The sequence below is a fragment of the Salmo trutta genome, chromosome 24 (assembly GCF_901001165.1).
Source record: "Salmo trutta chromosome 24, fSalTru1.1, whole genome shotgun sequence".
NCBI lineage: Eukaryota > Metazoa > Chordata > Actinopteri > Salmoniformes > Salmonidae > Salmo > Salmo trutta.
The window spans coordinates 31,140,214-31,160,045 of record NC_042980.1 but is presented as its reverse complement, the minus strand read 5'-3'; the positions used below and the strand labels follow the sequence as shown (position 1 = coordinate 31,160,045).

The 19,832-nt window shown below is 45.2% G+C and overlaps 2 protein-coding genes across 3 annotated transcripts; both read left to right on the top strand.

Annotated features, from left to right (window-relative positions):
• Positions 1-548: 548 nt before the first annotated feature.
• Positions 549-16,705, top strand: si:rp71-68n21.9 (kelch-like protein 9). 2 transcript variants are annotated; one of them, XM_029711838.1, is made up of 9 exons: positions 549-766; positions 1,725-1,778; positions 2,287-2,620; positions 3,159-3,291; positions 10,505-10,701; positions 11,058-11,880; positions 12,006-12,119; positions 14,402-14,610; positions 15,060-16,705. In XM_029711838.1, the coding sequence occupies exons 2-9, from the start codon at positions 1,774-1,776 to the stop codon at positions 15,345-15,347; spliced, it is 2,103 nt and encodes a 700-aa protein (XP_029567698.1). In that variant the 5' UTR covers positions 549-766; positions 1,725-1,773; the 3' UTR covers positions 15,348-16,705. The 2 variants fall into 2 exon arrangements, with proteins under 2 accessions (XP_029567698.1, XP_029567699.1); XM_029711839.1 differs by lacking the exons at positions 549-766; positions 1,725-1,778; positions 2,287-2,620; positions 3,159-3,291 and adding an exon at positions 8,409-9,277.
• A 737-nt stretch (positions 16,706-17,442) lies between these two features.
• On the top strand, positions 17,443-19,310 carry hsd3b1 (hydroxy-delta-5-steroid dehydrogenase, 3 beta- and steroid delta-isomerase 1). Its single transcript, XM_029711840.1, has 3 exons — positions 17,443-17,836; positions 18,074-18,238; positions 18,387-19,310. The coding sequence occupies exons 1-3, from the start codon at positions 17,686-17,688 to the stop codon at positions 19,193-19,195; spliced, it is 1,125 nt and encodes a 374-aa protein (XP_029567700.1). The 5' UTR covers positions 17,443-17,685; the 3' UTR covers positions 19,196-19,310.
• The last annotated feature ends 522 nt before the right edge of the window (positions 19,311-19,832 follow it).

Genomic DNA, 19,832 nt, shown 5'->3' with positions numbered 1-19,832 from the left:
ACCACATAGAGAGTAAAATATCATATTTTAGAAGACTTTATGCCTCGTATCTTTCATTCAGTTTGATTTGATACCAAAAAATGTTATGGTGTTTGTTATTTGTTTCCCCTTACAATTGAACTCACATTTCTTTAGACACTAATTACTTGAAACATGAGATTATAATAAAAAAAAGATTAAAAGAAATAAACTTAAGACACTGTAGTGCCACATTTGACACTAAAGAAGTACAGTATAGGAGTCTCTGGAGTTTGAAAGGATGAGGAACAAGTCATTGTATACATCTGTCAAAGATGGTGGTTAAATGAAGATGTCCCACTCAGGTCGTTTACCGTGAAAAATGTTTTCAGTTTTGGTCTGCTTAGGGGGTGGCTCTCCCATATGCACCAATGCATTAGTAGCTGAGTCTGGTCTGCTTCCTTCATTGTCTGTATATGAACCAGAAACAAATTACATGTGCGATTTCTCGCTTTCTCTTCCATCTCTACATCTGTCTTTACAACACCTAATGTGTCAAAATAAGGGTGGGGAGGGTTAAACGAAATGAGCGAGAAAGAGAACTGACACAGGAAGTGGCTGAGCTCTCGGTTAGCTGTGCTGCTGTTTACCACGCTTTACATAACGGTTCCACTCTGCATCCAGCTGCTGCAGGAAAACATTTAGTGATCTGTAAAGCATTAAACAGATTGCTGTAGGTTGGTTATGTGTGTATCCCGGAAGAAGGCCGTCCGGTTAGGGAGAATCTGTTGAAAATAATAACTTCAAGGTAGGTTCCTTTCCTCTCATGTTTGTTAATGCAGGTGTAAAGTGTGTACACTTGATATAGAGCACAAAGTCTTGCACAGAAACTTCCATGATCCAAAAATAGAATATAAACAGAAATTATGAATATGTAGTGAGGTGTAAGTTCAGAGTTCAGAGGCTACTGTTAGATGTAAAAAAAATACTATGGTAATCCACTAGAAACATCAGAAAATGTATTGAAGTTACACCATAGCAACATACTGCAACATAAATGTTGTGTGAAGTTACAGGAATGTCTTAACATTTACAGCGTACACGTACATGTACACACTAACACAGAGACAATATGGTAACGATGTGATCAAGAAAGCCCCACATTGCAAACATGCACCTCTAGCCCTGGGCCTGATCTGATGAAGTGAGTCATACTATACAGCATTGAGTACCAGACAACCTGTAATGCTTTAGTTAGAAGAAGTGTCAGAGTCAGGCGCAGGACACATGGATGAGTGTAAACAATAACGTGTTTACTAAAATCATAATCAAACTTCTTCCACATCCAAAATACAGGGTAGGAGAAAACACCTCCAACAATCACAAAACAGGAAACAATCACGGACAAGACAAACAGGGAAGCCAGAGGGTTAAATAATGAACATAATCAGGGAATCATAAACAGGTGTGAAAAATAAAGACAAAAGCAAACGAACAGGGAAACATAGATCGGTGGCAACTAGTAAGCCGGTGACGTCGACCGCCGAACGCCGCCCGAACAAGGAGAGAGGCCGACTTCGGTGGAAGTCGTGACACAACCTATGTATGAAACAAAGACATACTCAACTGTTTCATTTCCCAAATTGTAGCTTGTTCAGAGTGAAGAGGCTTTGAAAGAGAGAATAGAAAAGTATATTGTACTGACAGACTAAACATGAATTTAATCCTGACCTGTTTTAGTTTTGTCTCATGTCTCTGTTTCTAAGGAACCTTTCACAGAGGGGCAGCAGGAAATCCAGCAAGACACCAACTGAGATGGGGTAGGCTGATCCGAATATTTGTCATTTTTAGGTTTAAGTATTTTTGTCAGGGGCACAACTTTCACTGGGGACGGGAGACATGTCCCCACCACATTCTGAAATTGCATTTTTGTCCCCCCCAGTTTTATAACTGGAATGTGATACATAATGAGGCAACGGGGTGCTTTAGGGCCATGCAGACGCCTCCGAGCGGTCGGGTAGGCTGTTTGGAGCATTTATCCGACTGGATAAAAAAATGTATTATAATTATGCCCCCCCCCCACTTCTAAAACCAAAGATGCGCCCCTGATTTTTGTATATGAATCAATGTGAAAATACAAAAGACTAGCCACTGTAAACCTTTATGTAAACGGACAAAAATCCAGTATATGCACTTTCCAGCACTGAAGATATGAGTTTATGTGAAAAACAATGTCATAGAAAGATTAATGTGATAAAGGGTGGAGTTAACTTATACTGTAGCTGAGGATGATACAGCAGCTCTCAGACCCCTGTCGTTTTGTTCCAGGGGCAGTGGAGAGGAGAAGGAGAGCGTGCAGGGGAGGTTTCACAGGAGACTGTCTCGTCTGGGGAGCAGAGGCTCTCTCAGAGAGCCACCCAGACCTCCACCCCAACCTGTCCAACCCCCAGCCACATCTCCGCCCCCAGCCCCGGCCCCAGCCCCGGCCACAGTTGACAGTCCCACTCCCCCAGCAGCAAAACCTCCAACCCCTACAGCCCCAGCCCCTAAACCCTTGGAGCTTCCCCCAAAACCCACTGATATAAGCCTGAAGCCAAGCCTCCCTCCAAGGCCTCTAACCAGGTGGTTCAGCAGCAATGAGCATGGCACCACAGTCCTACAGGTACAACCCAACCAGCCCTCATACACCAGGCAGAGATATTAAAGGTGTAATAGGGTTATCCCACATAACAAATACTACATTTTACTATAGAATACTATAGTACTTACTATAGAATTCTATAGTATCCTTTAGTAAACTCTAATATACTGGAAAATACTATACTATACTATACATTGTAGCATCCCTCAATCGTGTAGTGCTTATAAATATAATTTTGTGGTATTCTGTAGAATATTATACTACACACTGTCGTATCCCTTGATCGTGTAGTGCTTACTGTAGAACAAATACACTACAGTAAATACTACATTATACTACAGTCATATCCGCAAAAATACTGCAGTAAATACTACGTATAAAAATATTACAGTATACTATAGTCTTTTTTTCGTAGGATTATTTAGCTGTGAGGGTTGCCAAGATGTATAAGAATCCAAGGACGATTATTTCAGTAATCTATCTGAATGGTTGCTAACACCATTAAACATGGAGCGGATCGAGACCATTGATGGAAGATGAATGTTATTCTTCCTTCCAGGGGTTTGAGTTGTTCCGTGGTGATGAGACTCTGTGTGATGTCATCCTGGTGCCTGGGGACAGCAGTGACACCTTCCCCGTGCACAGAGTCATTATGGCCTCTGCCAGCGACTACTTCAAAGCCATGTTCACTGGTTAGTCTGTGATAAATAACATTCAAAGAGGGCTTTCAATTTGTGCAATACGTCAATATATTTTTATATGCCAAATTATTTCACTGGTGATTGTTTTAAAATGAGAAAAAATAAGGAACCCGCACACTGCTCTTGATAGTATCACTGCTCTTTAATAAGCTTTACGTATCGGCCTCACGGCCTTCTCAGAGCTTTGTGAGTTTTTTAAATTAGCACCCTCAACCTAGCCCCGCCCACATCCGTTCCACGCATCGAATGGGGTTGGAGTCAAAGGAAAACAAATAAATGCTACCAAATATAACAATATGCATTTCGTAAATATTCTAATAAAGTGTGGACATAAAACCCGTCTGTAAAACCACATTGAGGACATCGACCTACCAAGCAAGTTTTCATAAATCATTGGGTACAGCGCGAGAAAAACGTCAGAGTAATCTGAAAGCAGCACAACAAGGCTCCACGAAGGAAAAGATGTAGGAGAGGCAAGTGGTCAAAGAGTGGACCAGGAACACAGGCTGTGGACAGCTACAGCAGAACGCGGTCATTAACCTCTCCAAAAAGGTCTGACGTGCAAATCTCAGTCTTATCTAAGGGCCTCTCTTTTGTACCTACATGTACAGACAAACCATTTGATACGAAAGTATATCTGTTTATATTCTTTCGCAAGAAGTAAACTTAAGCACGTGTTTTCTCAAAATACTGTTTCGTGCCTAGAAACTCAACAAAGAACTGGTACCCATTTTAAGCCCAAATGCAAATTCTGTCCTATGGTTAACAACTCCTCAATTATAGTCGAACAAGATGCCATGTCAGTGTAACAGTTTAGCTTCCGTCCCTCTTCTCGCCCCTACCTGGGCTCGAACCAGGGACCCTCTGCACACACCAAAAACAGCCACCCTCGAAGCATCGTTACCCATCGTGCCACTAAAGCCGCGGCCCTTGCAGAGCAAGGGGAACAACTACTTCAAGGTCTCAGAGCGAGTGATGTCACCGATTGAAACGCTATTAGCGCGCACCCCACTAACTAGCTAGCCATTTCACATCGGTTACATCAGTATATACAAGAAAAACATACATTCAGAAGAACCTCACTAGAACAGAAGAACAGGCACTTAATGAACTAATGAAAGACTCATCTTTGTTTATTAAACCTGCAGACAAGGGGGGTGCTGTTGTCGTTTTAGACTATGAAAAATACAAAGAAGAGATTCAGAGACAACTCCGTAATGAACGTTTCTATAGAAAACAAAGTGTTGATCCCACACAGGTGTTCCAAAGGGATATATGCTCTAATCTGGAGCAAGCCCTATTAAATAACCTTATCTCAAAACCTGAATATGAATACCTTTGCTGTAAATGTGCCATACGTCCATGCCTGTACATTTTGTCGAAATTACACAAACCTAAAACACAACAAGGCAATTATCCAGGCAGACCAGTGGTTGCAGGAATAGACTCAATGCTAGAGCGATTGTCGAACTTCGTAGACTCTTTTATTAAAATGAATGTGCAAGCATTGCCATCATATGTGAAAGACTCTGTAGACTTCATAAACAAGATTTCATAATAACGGGTTTAACAGAAGACTGTATTTTGGTCACATTAGATGTCGAAAGTCTATATACCAGCATTCCCCATACTGGGGGGCTGGCAGCCCCAGCTCATTATTTGAGAGACAGAGATACTAACGAATACCCACCAACAAATGTTATTCTAGAGCTGGCTGAATATGTTTGATGTATAACTATTTCAGGTCTGATGATGAACACTATCTCCAAACGAATGGAACATAGATGGGCTCCACATTCGCTCAGAGCTATGCTAACCTTTATGTACCGAGGTAAAGACAGTTTCAGGTTGGATATTCAATGGATATTCGCGCTTTCAAGCCTGAATAGCTTTCAAACCACTTGAGCCACAGACTCCAAATAAGTGTCATGATGTTGGAAAAATTGCGCACAACATTGCACAGGTCTTATTTTCACTAATTGACCCTTAAATTAGCTTTGAAAAGCTAATAAACATGTGGAAATGTGAGCACCATTTTGTATTGCTAGTTGAATTAGAGAACGTAAAAAAAGTACAAACTTTTTTTATATTTGAATTTCAATAGCTCCATGGTCATGTGACCTACTGACTTCAAACATGGTTCAGAATGTCCACTGACTACCCTTCTATATTGCACACCCTTTAGTTTGTCCATTTTCATCTCACACGTTTTTACATGATTTTTTTAAACTTTAGAATTTCAATTGCTTCTTGGTCATGTGACCTACTGGACTCAAACAAGGTTCAGAATGTACACTCAGTGGGCCTACATATTTCACACCCTTTAGTTTGTCCATTTTCCTCTCAAGCAATTTTACATGAATTTTCTATCTTTTTCAATGTTTCTAATTTCAATAGCTCCTTGGTCATGTGACCTACTGACCTCAAACAAGGTGCAGAATGTCCCCTGACTACCCTTCTATATTGCACACCCTTTAGTTTGTCTATTTTCATCTCGCACATTTTTACATTACATTTTTTTACTTTCTAATTTCAATAGCTCCTTGGTCATGTGACCTACTGACTTCAAACAAGATTCAGAATGTACACTCAGTGGGCCTACACATTGCACACCCTTTTGTTTGTTAATTTTCATCTCACACGATTTTACATTAACTCACACACCTATTCACTTGGGACTTCTCCCTGGGGCCTTCCTGACCTCCAGGCAGGCCCCCATTGACCTGGTGACCTCTGACTCCTGGCACCTAGGCCTACACTCCCTGCCCGCCTGCCTGCCCTCTCCTTGGGCCTGAGAGTGTATAGCTTACTCCCTGGAACTACAGCCCTTCAGGCCTCCACACCTACTCTCCCTACCCGGTCAACACCCCTCTCCCTTGGCCTTAGCGTATAGCTTACTCCCTGGAATTACTAAAACGTCTATAGTCCCGCTGTCAGGAACCACGTGCACCTGGTAACCCGTAACAGGCTCTGTGCTCCTGGTGACCCACCCTCTTTTTTCTGCTCACAGACTAAGTCCCGACTCCAACATCCTTGGCCTGAGTGCTGCCCCCAACCCCTGAGTCCGGGCTGCCCCTGCTCGGACTCTGAGTGCCCCCTGGCTTGGGATAGGCCTCCTCGTGCGTCCTGGCGTCGAAACGTCCTGGTGAACGTTTCGACTTCCACAGCGAGTTCCAACCTGATTCACTGTCCCACCAGAGGTCTGTGCATCACTAATTAGATAATGAGGCATTTGGCTACCTCTAGACTCTTATTTATGTCCCGCCGTTTACCCCCGCTTCATCAAATTTCCTCACTTTGACATAAGTGGGTCACAGCCACCCCGAAGGTGGTTTGAGTGCGAATGTGAAGGGTTGCCTGCTACGGTCAGATATCATCAAATTTACATCCATTCGAGTCACGCCCGGTGGTATCATCAGAGGCTTTTCTGTCTTACAAACTGGACATCAGTTGCCGCTACTAACCTTCAGCGGACTTTAACTGGGTTTTTACACCCAATCAACATAAAGTGCCAGCGCAATACTTATAGGCTTGAGAAGAAAATACCCCTCGCAGTATCTAGCGGCACCATCAACCAGGTGTCGGAAGAAGCAACAGAAAATAATCATCCCCTTTAAATAATTTGCTTGCCCAGTCAGCTCTTCGGGACAGAGCCATAGCAACCACCTTCACCAGCGCTTCATCGATATTCCTCACTTTGACATGAGGGGGTCACAGTCACCCCACGAGTGATTTGAGTGCGACCGCGACAGGTGGGTATGCTCCTTTGAATTTCATCAAGTTGACATCCAGTGATCCGTGCCGTGGGAACCTAGGCTTCTTCCGTCTGTTTTATGGTTCCACAGCAAATCAATGGGCGTGGATGGTACTACCCATATCAGATGTAGGCCTCCCTCCCCAGACAAGCTGGAGATATCTCTCCCCACTTCGTAGGGCATGAGCCAGATCCATGCAATGCCCTATCACTGTGGGACCAATGGGTTTAGTCTCCGCCTCAAGTCTAGTGAGTGTAGAAGAGACCTCCCCACCTACAATGTGTGGGGCCGGCGAGCGCCGTAGCTAGGGAAATCCGCGAGAAGGGCCCGGCATGTGTCCAGAGTTGCCGCCGCCAACCGCCTGACCCAACCCCCCGCCGGTCCGCCTTCGGCCCGCCAACGGACACCACCCTGACGAACCCCCATACGCAGTCCCTTGCGAGACCACACGAGAGACTGTGAGATGGGCCCGAACAACAAACTTCCAAAGGTGCTGAGAGGAGGGCAACGGAGCAACTCCCCTAGCCGCGGCTCGAGCCCTGCCCCGCTTCGCACCCCAGCCCGATCAACCCAGCCCTTAGAGTCAATCCTTATCCCGGAGTTACACGTCTTTTTTGCCAACTTCCCTTACATACATTGTCATAACATGCCAGAGGCTGTTCACCTTGGAGACCTGCTGCGGATATGGGTACTGCCCGGCGTGAGATTTGCACTTCCTCCCCCGGATTTTCAAGGGCCTGGGAGAGCTCACAGGACGCCGCCGAAACCGCAACGCTTTCCAGGGCTTGGGCCCCTCTCTCGGGGCGAACCCATTCCAAGGTGCCCTTCACAAAGAAAAGAGAACTCTCCCCGGGGCTTCCGCCAGCTTCTCCGGGATCGGTCGTGTTACCACACTGGATGACTCGCGGCGCCCATCTCAAACAGTCCGTGGACATTCTGAAAGTAGTTTGAGGTCAGTAGGTCACATGACCAAGGAGCTGTTAAAATTAGAAACATTGAAAAACATTGAAAATTCATGTAAAATTGTGAGAGATGAAAATGGACAAACTAAAGGGTGTGCAATGTGTAGGCCCACTGAGTGTACATTCTGAACCTTGTTTGAAGTCAGTAGGTCACATGACCAAGTGTAACCGATGTGAAATGGCTAGTTAGTTAGCGGTGGTGCGCGCTAATAGCATTTCAATCAGTGACGTCACTCGCTCTGAGACTTGAAGTAGGGTTTCCCCTTGCGTTGCAAAGGCCACGGCTTTTGTGGCGCGATGGTTAACGATGCTTCGTGGGGTGTCAGTTGTTGATGTGTGCAAGGGTCCCTGGTTCGAGCCCAGGTTGGGGCGAAGAGAGGGACAGAACCTACACTGTTACACAAGGAGCTGTTGAAATTCAAAAAATAATAATAAATTATTTAAAATAGTGTGAGATGTAAATCGACCAAAAAAAGTGTGTGCAATGTGTGTCTATGCCATCGGGTTAGCTAGAACCAGTTTTTAAAGTTTTAGGAGTAATGGTTAAAGAGCTATTAAAATTTGAAAAATTAGATTTGTCACTATGTTGACGGTCCCTAACTGCTGTTGGTGGACGTAAGGAAAACTACAGGCGAATATCCGTCGAATATCCAACCAGAGTCCGTGTTTACCTCGGTTCTTTATGTGGGTCTTTTTGAAGAACGTTTTGTTAATAATGAAAACGAAGTCCTGAAGTGGTATCGATATATTTACGATTTTTTTGGGCATATGGGGAGGAACGGGAAAAGAGCTGTCAGACTTTATGGCATTACTCAATGACATTGACCCCAATCGCAAATTCACTATTGAATGTGACACTAAACGTGTTCATTCCCTCGATATGTGGATTGAGAAATCAAATGGAACCCTGTTTACAACTCTGTATAGAAAATAAACGGAAAGAAATACTATATTACAGGGGGACAGCTTCCATCCTGAGCCATTCAAAAGAGGACTTCCAAGAAGCCAGTTTTTCAGACTGCGCCGTATATGCCACTCCACAGAGGACTATCTAGAAAAAGCAGCGGAGATGCGCACTAGGTTTCTAAGAAGAGGCTATTCTCCACAATGTGTGGATGAAGCTCTTAATTTGGCATTGGGGAAAACACGAGATGAACTGCTACAAAAAAGACCAACAAGAGCTAAAGATTGGTCCATGCCAACTGAACTGCCAGCCACAAAAGAAAATCAGCCAGGCTCTTTTACGCCCTCTTCCGAATGGTAGCTATAAATGCAGAGGATGCGCACAGTGCAACAATATGATGAAGTGTGAATATTTCTGCCACCCACATACGGGAAAACGGTTCCAAATAAATGACATTATTACATGCTCCACCACCCATGTTATCTGCATTATTAAATGTCCATGTGGGCTGTGCTATGTAGGTAAAACCTCTTGTTCTTTCAAAGAGAGAATCATTAAACTTAAACGTTAAATTAGGAGAAACGACAGGGATTATCCAGTCGCAGTACATTTTAATGACCTAAAGCATGACATTTCTACCTTTAGATTTTGTGGTATAGAGAAAGTTAAGATATCAGATAGGGGAGGTGATATTAATAATACTCTGAGCAAAAGAGAATGTTTTTGGATTTTCACCCTCCGGACATTATTTCCTAAAGGACTTAATGATGAAATGCCTATGTATGTTATGTTGTAAATTTGAACATGAATTATGCCCCTATTTCAGATTACGCTGACGTTTTTCTTGCGCTGTACCCAATGATTTATGAAAACGTGCTTGCTAGGTCGATGTCCTCAATGTGGTTTTACAGACGGGTTTTATGTCCACACTTTATTAGAATATTTATGAAATGCATATTGTTATATTTGGTAGCACTTATTTGTTTTCCTTCGACTTCAACCCCATTCGATGCGTGGAACGGATGTGGGCGGGGCTAGGTCTACATAAGGGCGCTAATTAAAAAAAAACTCACCGAAGCTCTGACGTAGACCGTGAGGCGGATACATACAGCTTATTAAAGAGCAGTGATACTATCAAGAGCAGTGTGCGGGTTCCTTATTTTTTCTAATTTTATTCAACTTTTACCATGCACCTGCAAAAAAGAGAGCTCAGATGTGCGAGTGACTTTTGAATTACTGGTGATTGTTTTACAATGTGTGGTGGAGAGGATTTGTCGACGGCATAAGCTCCCAAAGGATCAATGATCCTAAGTATGTAAGATTGTTTCACGGATGAGTTCAGGGCTGAGCTAATGAAAAGTCTCCCTCTTACTGTGCTTGCGCTTATCACGTCCACTCAGACCAACCACCATAAAGGGGAAATGTGGTAAGGAACAAATTCCAGAGAAAGACACTGACACCTTGACTTAAAACGTCATATTTTTACATCTCACTATGTTAAAATATACTTTCACTCTTACACCACTAACTGTAACAGCATCCACCCTCTATATCTCTCCCTTTTCCTCGCTCCCTCTCTCTAGGGGGTATGAGAGAACAGGATATGAGGGAGATTAAGCTCCGTGGGGTGAGTAAAACAGGTCTGAAGAACATCATAGAGTTCATCTACACATCCCGGCTGAGTCTGAGCATGGCCAACCTGCAGGACACTCTGGAGGCTGCCAGCTTCCTCCAGGTCCTCCCCGTCCTCGGCTTCTGCAACAAGCTGCTCAGCACTGAGGTGAGTGAATCCGGTTACCTACTGGTACTGACATTTTGTACATTTTTCATTTAACCTTTATTTAACTAGGCAAGTGAGCTAAGAACAAATTCTTATTTACAATGGCGGCCTATCGGTGAACAGTGGGTTAACAGCCTTGTTTAACGGCAGAATGACAGATTTTACCTTGTCAGCTCGGGGATTCGATCCAGCAATCTTTCGGTTACTGGCCCAACGCGCTAACCACCTGCCGCCCCACAAACAATGGGCAGGTAGATGGGTGGATTGAAGACACAGTGGAAAGTTTGGTCAATGTAAAGACAGGAGACCCTTCACAAGTTCATCCAGTCTTGTCTGTTTACCTGTTTGTGTGGCAGATCACCATTGATAACTGTGTGGAGGTGGAGCGCATCGCCGGGGACCTGCTCCTGGAGGATGTACAGGCCCACATTGGGAAGTTTGTATGTCAGAACCTGTCAGCGCTGCTACAGTCTGGCCGCTACCTGCAGCTCTCTCAGCCCAGCCTGGCCAATGCCCTGGCCAGCGACAGCCTCAAGGGCTTCTCTGAGATTGAGCTGTACCGCATCGCCCGCTCCTGGCTGGACCACGACCCCCCCACCCGCCGCTCCGCCGCCTACTCCCTGATGCGCCAGGTCCGCTTCCCCCTCATGACCCCCACTGAGCTGCTCGAGATCTCCCAGGAGGATGAGGGGCACGATGACGGCGGAGCAGCCATGATGCGCTCGGACACGGCCTGCGTCAATCTCCTGCTAGAGGCCAGCAACTACCAGATGATGCCCTTCCTCCAGCCTTCCTTACAGACGGAGCGCACGCGCATCCGGTCGGACGCCACACACCTGCTGGCGCTGGGCGGGGTGATGAGGCAGCAGCTGGTGGTGAGTAGGGAGCTGAGACTGTATGATGAGGAGATCGGCCATTGGAGGGCGCTGAGGCCTATGGAGGTTCCCCGCTACCAGCATGGCGTGGCCCTGCTCGGGGGCTTTCTCTACATCGTAGGTGGCCAGAGCACCTACGACACCAAGGGCAAGACGGCGGTGGACAGCGCCTACCTCTACGACCCGCGCTTCGACCGGTGGCTGCAGGTGGCCTCGCTCAACGAGAAGAGAACCTTCTTCCACCTGAGCACCCTGAAAGGGAAGCTGTATGCTGTTGGGGGCCGGAACGCCTCAGGAGAGATCGGTGAGTCACTAAGTGTACTGGATAGGATTTTACTGCAATCTTTTACACAGAAATATCAATAAATTGCAAGGGATTATGATCTTTAAGGTGCATGTTGAGTGAATTTATGTTTTTTACTCTTTCAGACACTGTGGAGTGCTACAACCTCAGAAGGAACGAGTGGACATTCGTGTCGCCCATGGTCGACCCACACTACGGGCATGCTGGGACAGTCCATGGTGACCTGATGTATGTCTCAGGTGAGTTTCTCAGACCACTGGTAGTTAGAATACAAACTTACCAAACTGTTAACCTACAATGTGAAGGCCTGAATTGACTGATTGTTGTCCTGATAAAATCAGCTCTGACTGGAGAGGTGAGTTAATTAATTCAAACAAAGGCTGTGTTGTTGACATGTTTTAATCCACTCTTGTCAATTAACAGCTTTGATAGACTTTAACAAAACATAGTAGTTCTGGAAGGTTCTCATTCTCATCTTGGTCGATTTCTTTGTCGGTCTCTTAGCAACTATGAGGGCCAGGAAACACAAAGACCTTTGGTTGAAATGGGTCAGAGTAGACTTATTTTCCGACGAGGTTAACCACAGCTCTCTGAAGAGCAATTGTGTAAATTTCTTGCACACACACAGACAGCCAGAAAACAGCTTATTCTGAACACATGTTTTGAAAGTGCATGCAGAAAATGTATCATTTTTAATCTGCAATCATTTAAACAGTGGCTTAGTAGTTTGAGCCCAAAAAGCAGGTGGATTCCATTGGAGGTGTTATGGAACATGTAGAGGATGGTGTAATGTGCAGAGGAGGCTGGTGGAGGACCTATAGGAGTACGGGCTCATTGTAATGGCTGGAATGGAATAAATGGAATGTAGTCAAACGTGGTTTCCATATGTTTGATACTGTTCCCTTTATTCCCTTCCAGCCATTACAATGAGCATGTCCTCCTATAGCTCCTCCCACCAGCCTCCTCTGGTAATGGGTTAATGGCATAGACATTAAAACCAGTAGATAGTGATAGCACTGACGCCATCCATGTATTCCTATGGAAAATTCCCGATGGCGCATAAAGGAAGTATTTGAATTTGAAGCGCACCATATTGCTGAATGGGGCTGAATCAGTGGAGGCTGCTGAGGAGGGGTTGGCTCATAATAATGGCTGGAATGGAGCAAATCGAATAGCATCAAACACATGGAAACCATGTGTTTGATGTTGTTAATACCTTTCCACTTATTCCGCTCCAGCCATTACCACGAGCCCGTCCTCCCCAAATAAGGTGCCACCAACCTCATGTGTGCTGAATGGCACCAGAAAAATCGCAAAGGATCATGGTGAAAGTGGCCCTAGCAAGCAAAGGATCATGGTCAATGTAGTCGTTTTCATCCTGCCTGAGAGAGTCAACCGGGAGTCTCCTCGTAGCCTGCCAGCCCGTGATTGTTCTGTTTCAGCATGTGGTCCTGTGTGACACCAAATGTAGTAGTCAGAATGGATCACCATTTAATTAAATATCTTGATTTCTAGAGAACTTTAAAATAATTCACAGTGGGGATCGAACTTGATCATAATAAACACATTTTAGAGGCCAAAACGGTCGTCTACATTTTGTTTGGCTGTTCTGGCAATCGTAGTTTACATAGGCTTTCTAGGGCAGACTAGGGCTTTCGGCATTGCTACACAGTAGCCGACTAGCAGAGCTCGTGACTTCACACTCCAGACCGGACACTGGGAGCCTGGGTAATGGCCACAGCTCTCTGCAGCACCAGACCACGTCCTTCCTGTTCAGACCCAAACATTTCTGGATTTCACATTACTGCTCCTATCCCACTCTACGCTGGTGGTTGACAGTATGTGTAGGAAAGCATCTGACCACCGGCTCACAGTTCAGTCCCCTACACAATCATTCTTTCCTTCTCATGGTCCATCCTTCAAATTTACTACCAAAGTTACACTGCCTTCCCCTTGAACTCCTTGGCTCTTTTGAAGTCAGGGGAAGAGAGCGGAAGTCAACGACCTTGGTGGAACTTCACATGATTATGCATAGTATTGACGTCAGACGGAAGCACCGAGGACACCGATCGTGTGAAACAGTGTGTCTTCCTAATGCTGTGAGACTTTCTGTTGTTTACAGAACACTGGTGCTGTGAGATTAGAATATCAGGGCCTGCTTAGAAAGTAGGAGAAAAAATGAATGGCTGCAGTATTGCCGTTGTGATGCATGGAATGTATTCTTATTTTACATTTATGGAGTTCTGTTCTTGTCTATTAATGCTCTGTATTATGTCCTGTTTAATGTTTTGTGTGGACCCCAAAAAGAGTAGCTGCTGATTTAGCAGTAGCTAATGGATCCTAATAAAATACCAAATACAAACTCTCTCTGACCGTGGTGTATGGATTGAAATTAAAATGTTGTCTTATTAAAACCATAGTATACTAGTTTGTAGACATGAAATAGTATTTTAGTAAACATGTTGTCATAGTATCTACAGTATCTAATAATGAAACCAATGTCAATTCACTGATCCAACAGGCGGAATCACACGGGACACGTTCCAGAAGGAGCTGTTGTGTTATGACCCTGAGACTGACGCATGGAGTCGCCGTGCCGACATGATGGAACTGCGTGGCCTACACTGCATGTGCACAGTGGGCGACCGGCTCTATGTGATGGGAGGGAACCACTTCCGGGGCAGCAGCGACTATGACGACGTACTTAACTGTGAATTCTACAGCCCTGAGGTGAAACAAGGCAAAGGCCCTGATTTTGGTTCCAACAATATAAGCAATTTTACCACTAAGTCCTGAGTTTGATGGTCAGGTAGCCTAGTGGTTAGAGCATTGGGCCAGTAACCAAAAGGTTGCTGGATCGAATCCCCAAGCTGACAAGGTAAAAATCTGTCATTCTGCCCCTGAGCAAGGCCGTTAACCCACTGTTCCCTGGGCGCCGACTACTTGGATGTCGATTAAGGCAGCCCCCCGCACCTCTCTGATTCAGAGGGGTTGGGTTAAATGCGGAGACACATTTCAGTTGAATGCATTCTGACTAGGTATCCCCCTTTCCCTTAAAGCTTTAGGAACTTTCTGGGTGGGCGAAAATGACGACCAAACAAGGAACCAATGGCATTTGGAGAAATGCGAAATTCTGAGACCATTTAGAGCTCAGACCTGCATTTTATATCTTTCCTCAGGTGGACCAGTGGACGGTGGTGGCGGCCATGCCACGGGGCCAGAGTGATGTAGGGGTGGCCGTGCTCCAGGGCCAGATCTACGTGGTTGGGGGCTACTCCTGGAACAGCCGCTGCATGGTGGACATCGTGCAGCGCTACGACCCAGAGAAGGACGAGTGGGACCGGGTGTTCAATGTGCTGGAACCCCTGGGTGGCATCCGGGCCTGCACCATGACCGTGCATCTGCCTGAGGGTGCCGTGGACGACGGCCAGATGCAGGAGTGCCCGCTGGACACCGCCAAGAACTGAAAGCTGAGATCAAGAACATATAAATGTAGCTTCTCTGTGTTTGTGATGCTGGAAAATGTGACTTTTTTGTGGGAGAAGTGGAACATGTGCAGTAGAATTTCTCGAATCGGTCCCACCAGGGGTTGGAACCGGTTCAGGGAACACAACAGAAAACCGGAAAATAACAAAACATTTCAAAGAACAGAAACGGAACCGGGAACGAAAGTGATCCATACTGTTCCGGAACTGAACTCTTATTTTTTTTAAAGGCATGGCAACCGGTTAATAACGTTATTTTACTTTCCTGGCATTTATTATTTTTTTTGTCCCACAAAAAAATGCAACAGTGGCTATGCAAAGCCCTCACTATATATTCCAGTGTCTGCCTGAAAGATAAATCTTTGGCTGTGATTTTGAGTGTTTAGGCTACCTGCCCCTCCCCCCTCTGAAGCATAGGCTACTGTACTGACGTTACAAGTGTGATTCAGAAGACGGGGAGAGATTTTTTTAAGTTGGAGAAGAATGGATTATCTTTTTCAATGCTAGTTAAGGATACTATAGACCCAGTTAGCAAGTTTCATGTTGGATTTATTAACTACAAAAAGGTAAGATGTTTTTTATTCTGGTGCCGCTCTGCGCACACGAGTTTGTTAGCTAACTAGCTCAAGCTTGTTAGCAAGCTAGCTCAAAGGACAGTCAGTTTCTCCGTACAAGCCGCTACTCCTAGGTATAATTCTGTGGACCTAATTCAGATAATGCATGTCATAACAAGATGCCCAGATCTTCAAGCCTCCTCCTCAACCCTCTTTCCCCACCCGTAAAATATCAGTTGCATCTTCCGCTATAGGCTACATTTCTGTCCATCACGCATGTAAACAACTAGTTTGCCTGTTCTATCTACACTGATTGGTGAAGTAATTTAATGAGCTAAATGTAAAAAAAACTGTTGCTTTCACAGGTTAAAAAAGGAACAGAAAGGAATGATATAAACCAGTACTTTTTGGGAGGTTCAAACCAGTTCAGAACTTTATTTTTGGAACGGAACAACAACAAAGTGGTTCTCTTCAGAACAAAATTATTGGGAAATAATTTTGGTTCAAATCCCTGGGTCTCACTGCCTCCTTAGCTATGTGGTTGACTGACTGTACATGTAGTTGACTGACTGTTGGTTTCCACTCCTTGAGTCTATTTTGTTGGAACTATCTTTGTATCTGAGCGACTTCTGCTATGCTCTTTAATGTGCAACACTTATGTTTTTAACTTTTGGCATTGTATTTTCAAACTTTTTTGATGGCTTAAATTTATGTTTGATAAAATAGTATTTTGTATTGTATATGAATGACTAGTGTATTTTAAGAAAATAAAATGAATACTATGAATCATCCTTTTCAAGTCAAACCAAACACCACACAATCTAACATGTCATCCCACTAACGAGTCTAGAGGGATTGATTGAGTTGAAGGGATGTGGGTTGAACATGGAGGTCTTTGCATGTTTCAGTTGTGGCCTTGGCACAGTGACATTATCCTTCATCCTCCAGATAAGACAACAGAGAGGGAGGCCCTAATACCAGACCAAGGTCTACTAACACGTCTGCTATCACAGGGAGATTATGAAACTGGAAACAAACTCAGACACCTAAAACCATCTTTTTAAAACCATCCCATAACAGACATGTCCAGTGTGTTACTCTAGAATCTTAAGCTGTTCAAAATGTCACAAAACCACCTGCAATCACATACATTTGACAGTTTATGAGAGGATAAAACTACTTCAACATATGCTACACATGACCAAGCTGATCCTAATGCAAATCCAGATTAGGTTTAAAATCTAGAATAAATGACAGGATGAATATATAGATGTTTTATAGAGCATGTAGAATCAGTGGCAAAGCCTGTCAAAATAAACCAGCCAGAGACACTAAATCTGATAAACTGACTCTGGTCAGTTTATCACTGTCAACAGGAGACAAAAACAAATTGTTAGTCAGACGTCGCCTTGACATTCAAGTCTTCTGTTTTCCATGGCTGGTCTGGGACCTGTAGCCTTGGCGGCCGTCCTTGGCAGATACTGGGGAATAAAACATCCCTGTCCTCCCTCCTCTCTTGCGTATGCCTGCCTGTAGACCTTGCCTCACTTCTCACCCCAGAGTGGCAATTACTGGCACTTCTAGCACATTCCCTCAGGCTAGAAAAAGGGAGTTTTCAGAGAGTGGTGTTAAGTTAGTGTCTGCCATGCCCTCGGGATAGCAGAGGAGTTTTAGGACGGGACAAAATCCGGAGCATTGGTCATTCCCAGTGCCTAGGAAAGGGAGTTTTCTGAAAGGGGTAGTAGGTTCAGAGTTTGGACTGGGCCATGTCTCTGCAAGGTGATGTGTGTGTGGTGACAGGAGCCTGTGGGTTCCTGGGAGAGAGGCTGGTCCGGCTGCTGCTGGAGGAAGACAAGCTCACAGAGATCCGTATGCTGGACATACATGTCCGACCACAACTCATACAGTGTCTGGAAGGTAAATGCATAAGAGCGTCTGCTAAATGACTAAATGACTTAAATGACTTAAATGTAAATGTAAATTAACCAATTTGTAAGTCGCTCTGGATAAGAGCATCTGCTAAATTACTTAAATGTAAATGTAAATACTATACCAGCTCTCCTTTTTTTCTCTCTCACTACTAGGGTTAGTGTAAATATTGATATTTTAAAACTTTTCTTTGGTTTGTTTCTTCTCTGATTGGTTTGTTGTCAGAGATCAGAGGGGACACGCTGGTAAGTGTATTTGAGGGGGACATTAGTGATAGTGAGCTGCTGAGGAGAGCGTGCAAGGGAGCATCGCTGGTCTTCCACACTGCGTCCCTCATAGACGTCACCGGGAAGGTGGTCTACAGTGAGCTTCACAGGGTCAACGTCAAAGGTATGATCAGATTTTACTGAAGCTTTGGGTTGGGATTGGCAGCAGACCTGAGTGAAATACACATGTCCAATACTTTCAAATACTTGAGCTGCACTTGAAAACGGAATTGACCCTGCTGATGTACTCATTCATCTGATATCTCCCACAGGAACCCAGCTCCTTCTGGAGACGTGCGTCCAGGAGAATGTGGTGTCCTTCATCTACACCAGCAGCATCGAGGTGGCCGGCCCCAACGCCAACGGAGACCCCATCATCAACGGTGATGAGAACACACCCTACACATGCTCCCTAAAGTTCCCCTACAGCAGGACCAAGAAGGAGGCCGAGCAGGTCACCCTGCAAGCCCAGGGTGAGGTGCTCCAGAATGGGGGCCGGCTGGCCACCTGTGCCCTCCGACCCATGTACATCTATGGAGAGGGCTGCCGTTTCCTGCTGGGCCATATGGGAGATGGGATTCGGAACGGGGATATGTTGTACCGTACCTCCCGCCCGGAGGCCCAGGTGAACCCTGTATACGTGGGGAATGCGGCCCTGGCCCACCTCCAGGCCGCCCGCGCCCTGCGAGACCCACAGCGGAGAGCTGCCATCGGAGGGAACTTCTACTACATCTCAGACGACACGCCGCCTGTCAGCTACTCTGACTTCAACCATGCTGTGTTGTCGCCGCTGGGCTTCAGCATCCAGGAGAAGCCTATCCTGCCCATCCCAGTCCTCTACCTCCTCTGTTTCCTCATGGAGATGCTGCAGATACTGCTCTGCCCCTTCAAGCGCTTCACACCGCCCATAAACCGGCAGCTCCTCACCATGCTGAACACGCCCTTCAGCTTCTCCTATCGGAGGGCTCAGAGGGACATGGGGTACGCCCCACGGTACAGCTGGGAGGAGGCACGCAAGCGGACCATGGATTGGGTGGCTTCCCAGTTACCCAAGGAGAGAGAGAGAATAAAGGCTAAATAATTGCCCCACAATCTGCTAATAACACATAACATATAGCTCACCATCCCCAGTCCAAGTGTCTAATCCTCATTACTGCACTCTGTAAAAGTTTCTATTAAAGTTGTGTGAAAACCAATCTCTGAACATGTTCTTTCCCGGTCTGTTCTCACTTATGACCACTCAGCCTGACCCGTTTGATTTAATCAGAAATGGATGGAGACTGACACTATTCTCAATCCCAGACACAATAGGCCTACATGTCCTTGACCTAGTTCTCCAGAGAGGAGGATTATTTTCTTAAATAAAAGCTGAACTACTACAGTCTGATTTGAGTTGCAGGTCTATCTCTATAGTCACATGGATGAGTATAAGGGTAGACTAGTGTGAATCCATTGCTGAAATGAATTCACCATGAGACACAGTGAGAATGTCACCCTCAGACAGCCAGAGTTTAGTATTAAAACAAACAGGCATTGATCACCAGTGAGGTCATGGATCCACGACCCCCCATATAGACTAAGCACTGGGTCCTAAACAATACACTGACGAACGACTGGAGCAGGAGAGGTATGTGGGTATGTTTTCATAAGGCTGGTTTACTGTGCCAGCTGAGCTTTGCGAGAAAGTAGGGAAGGAAATTCTCCCAACCCCCCATCTC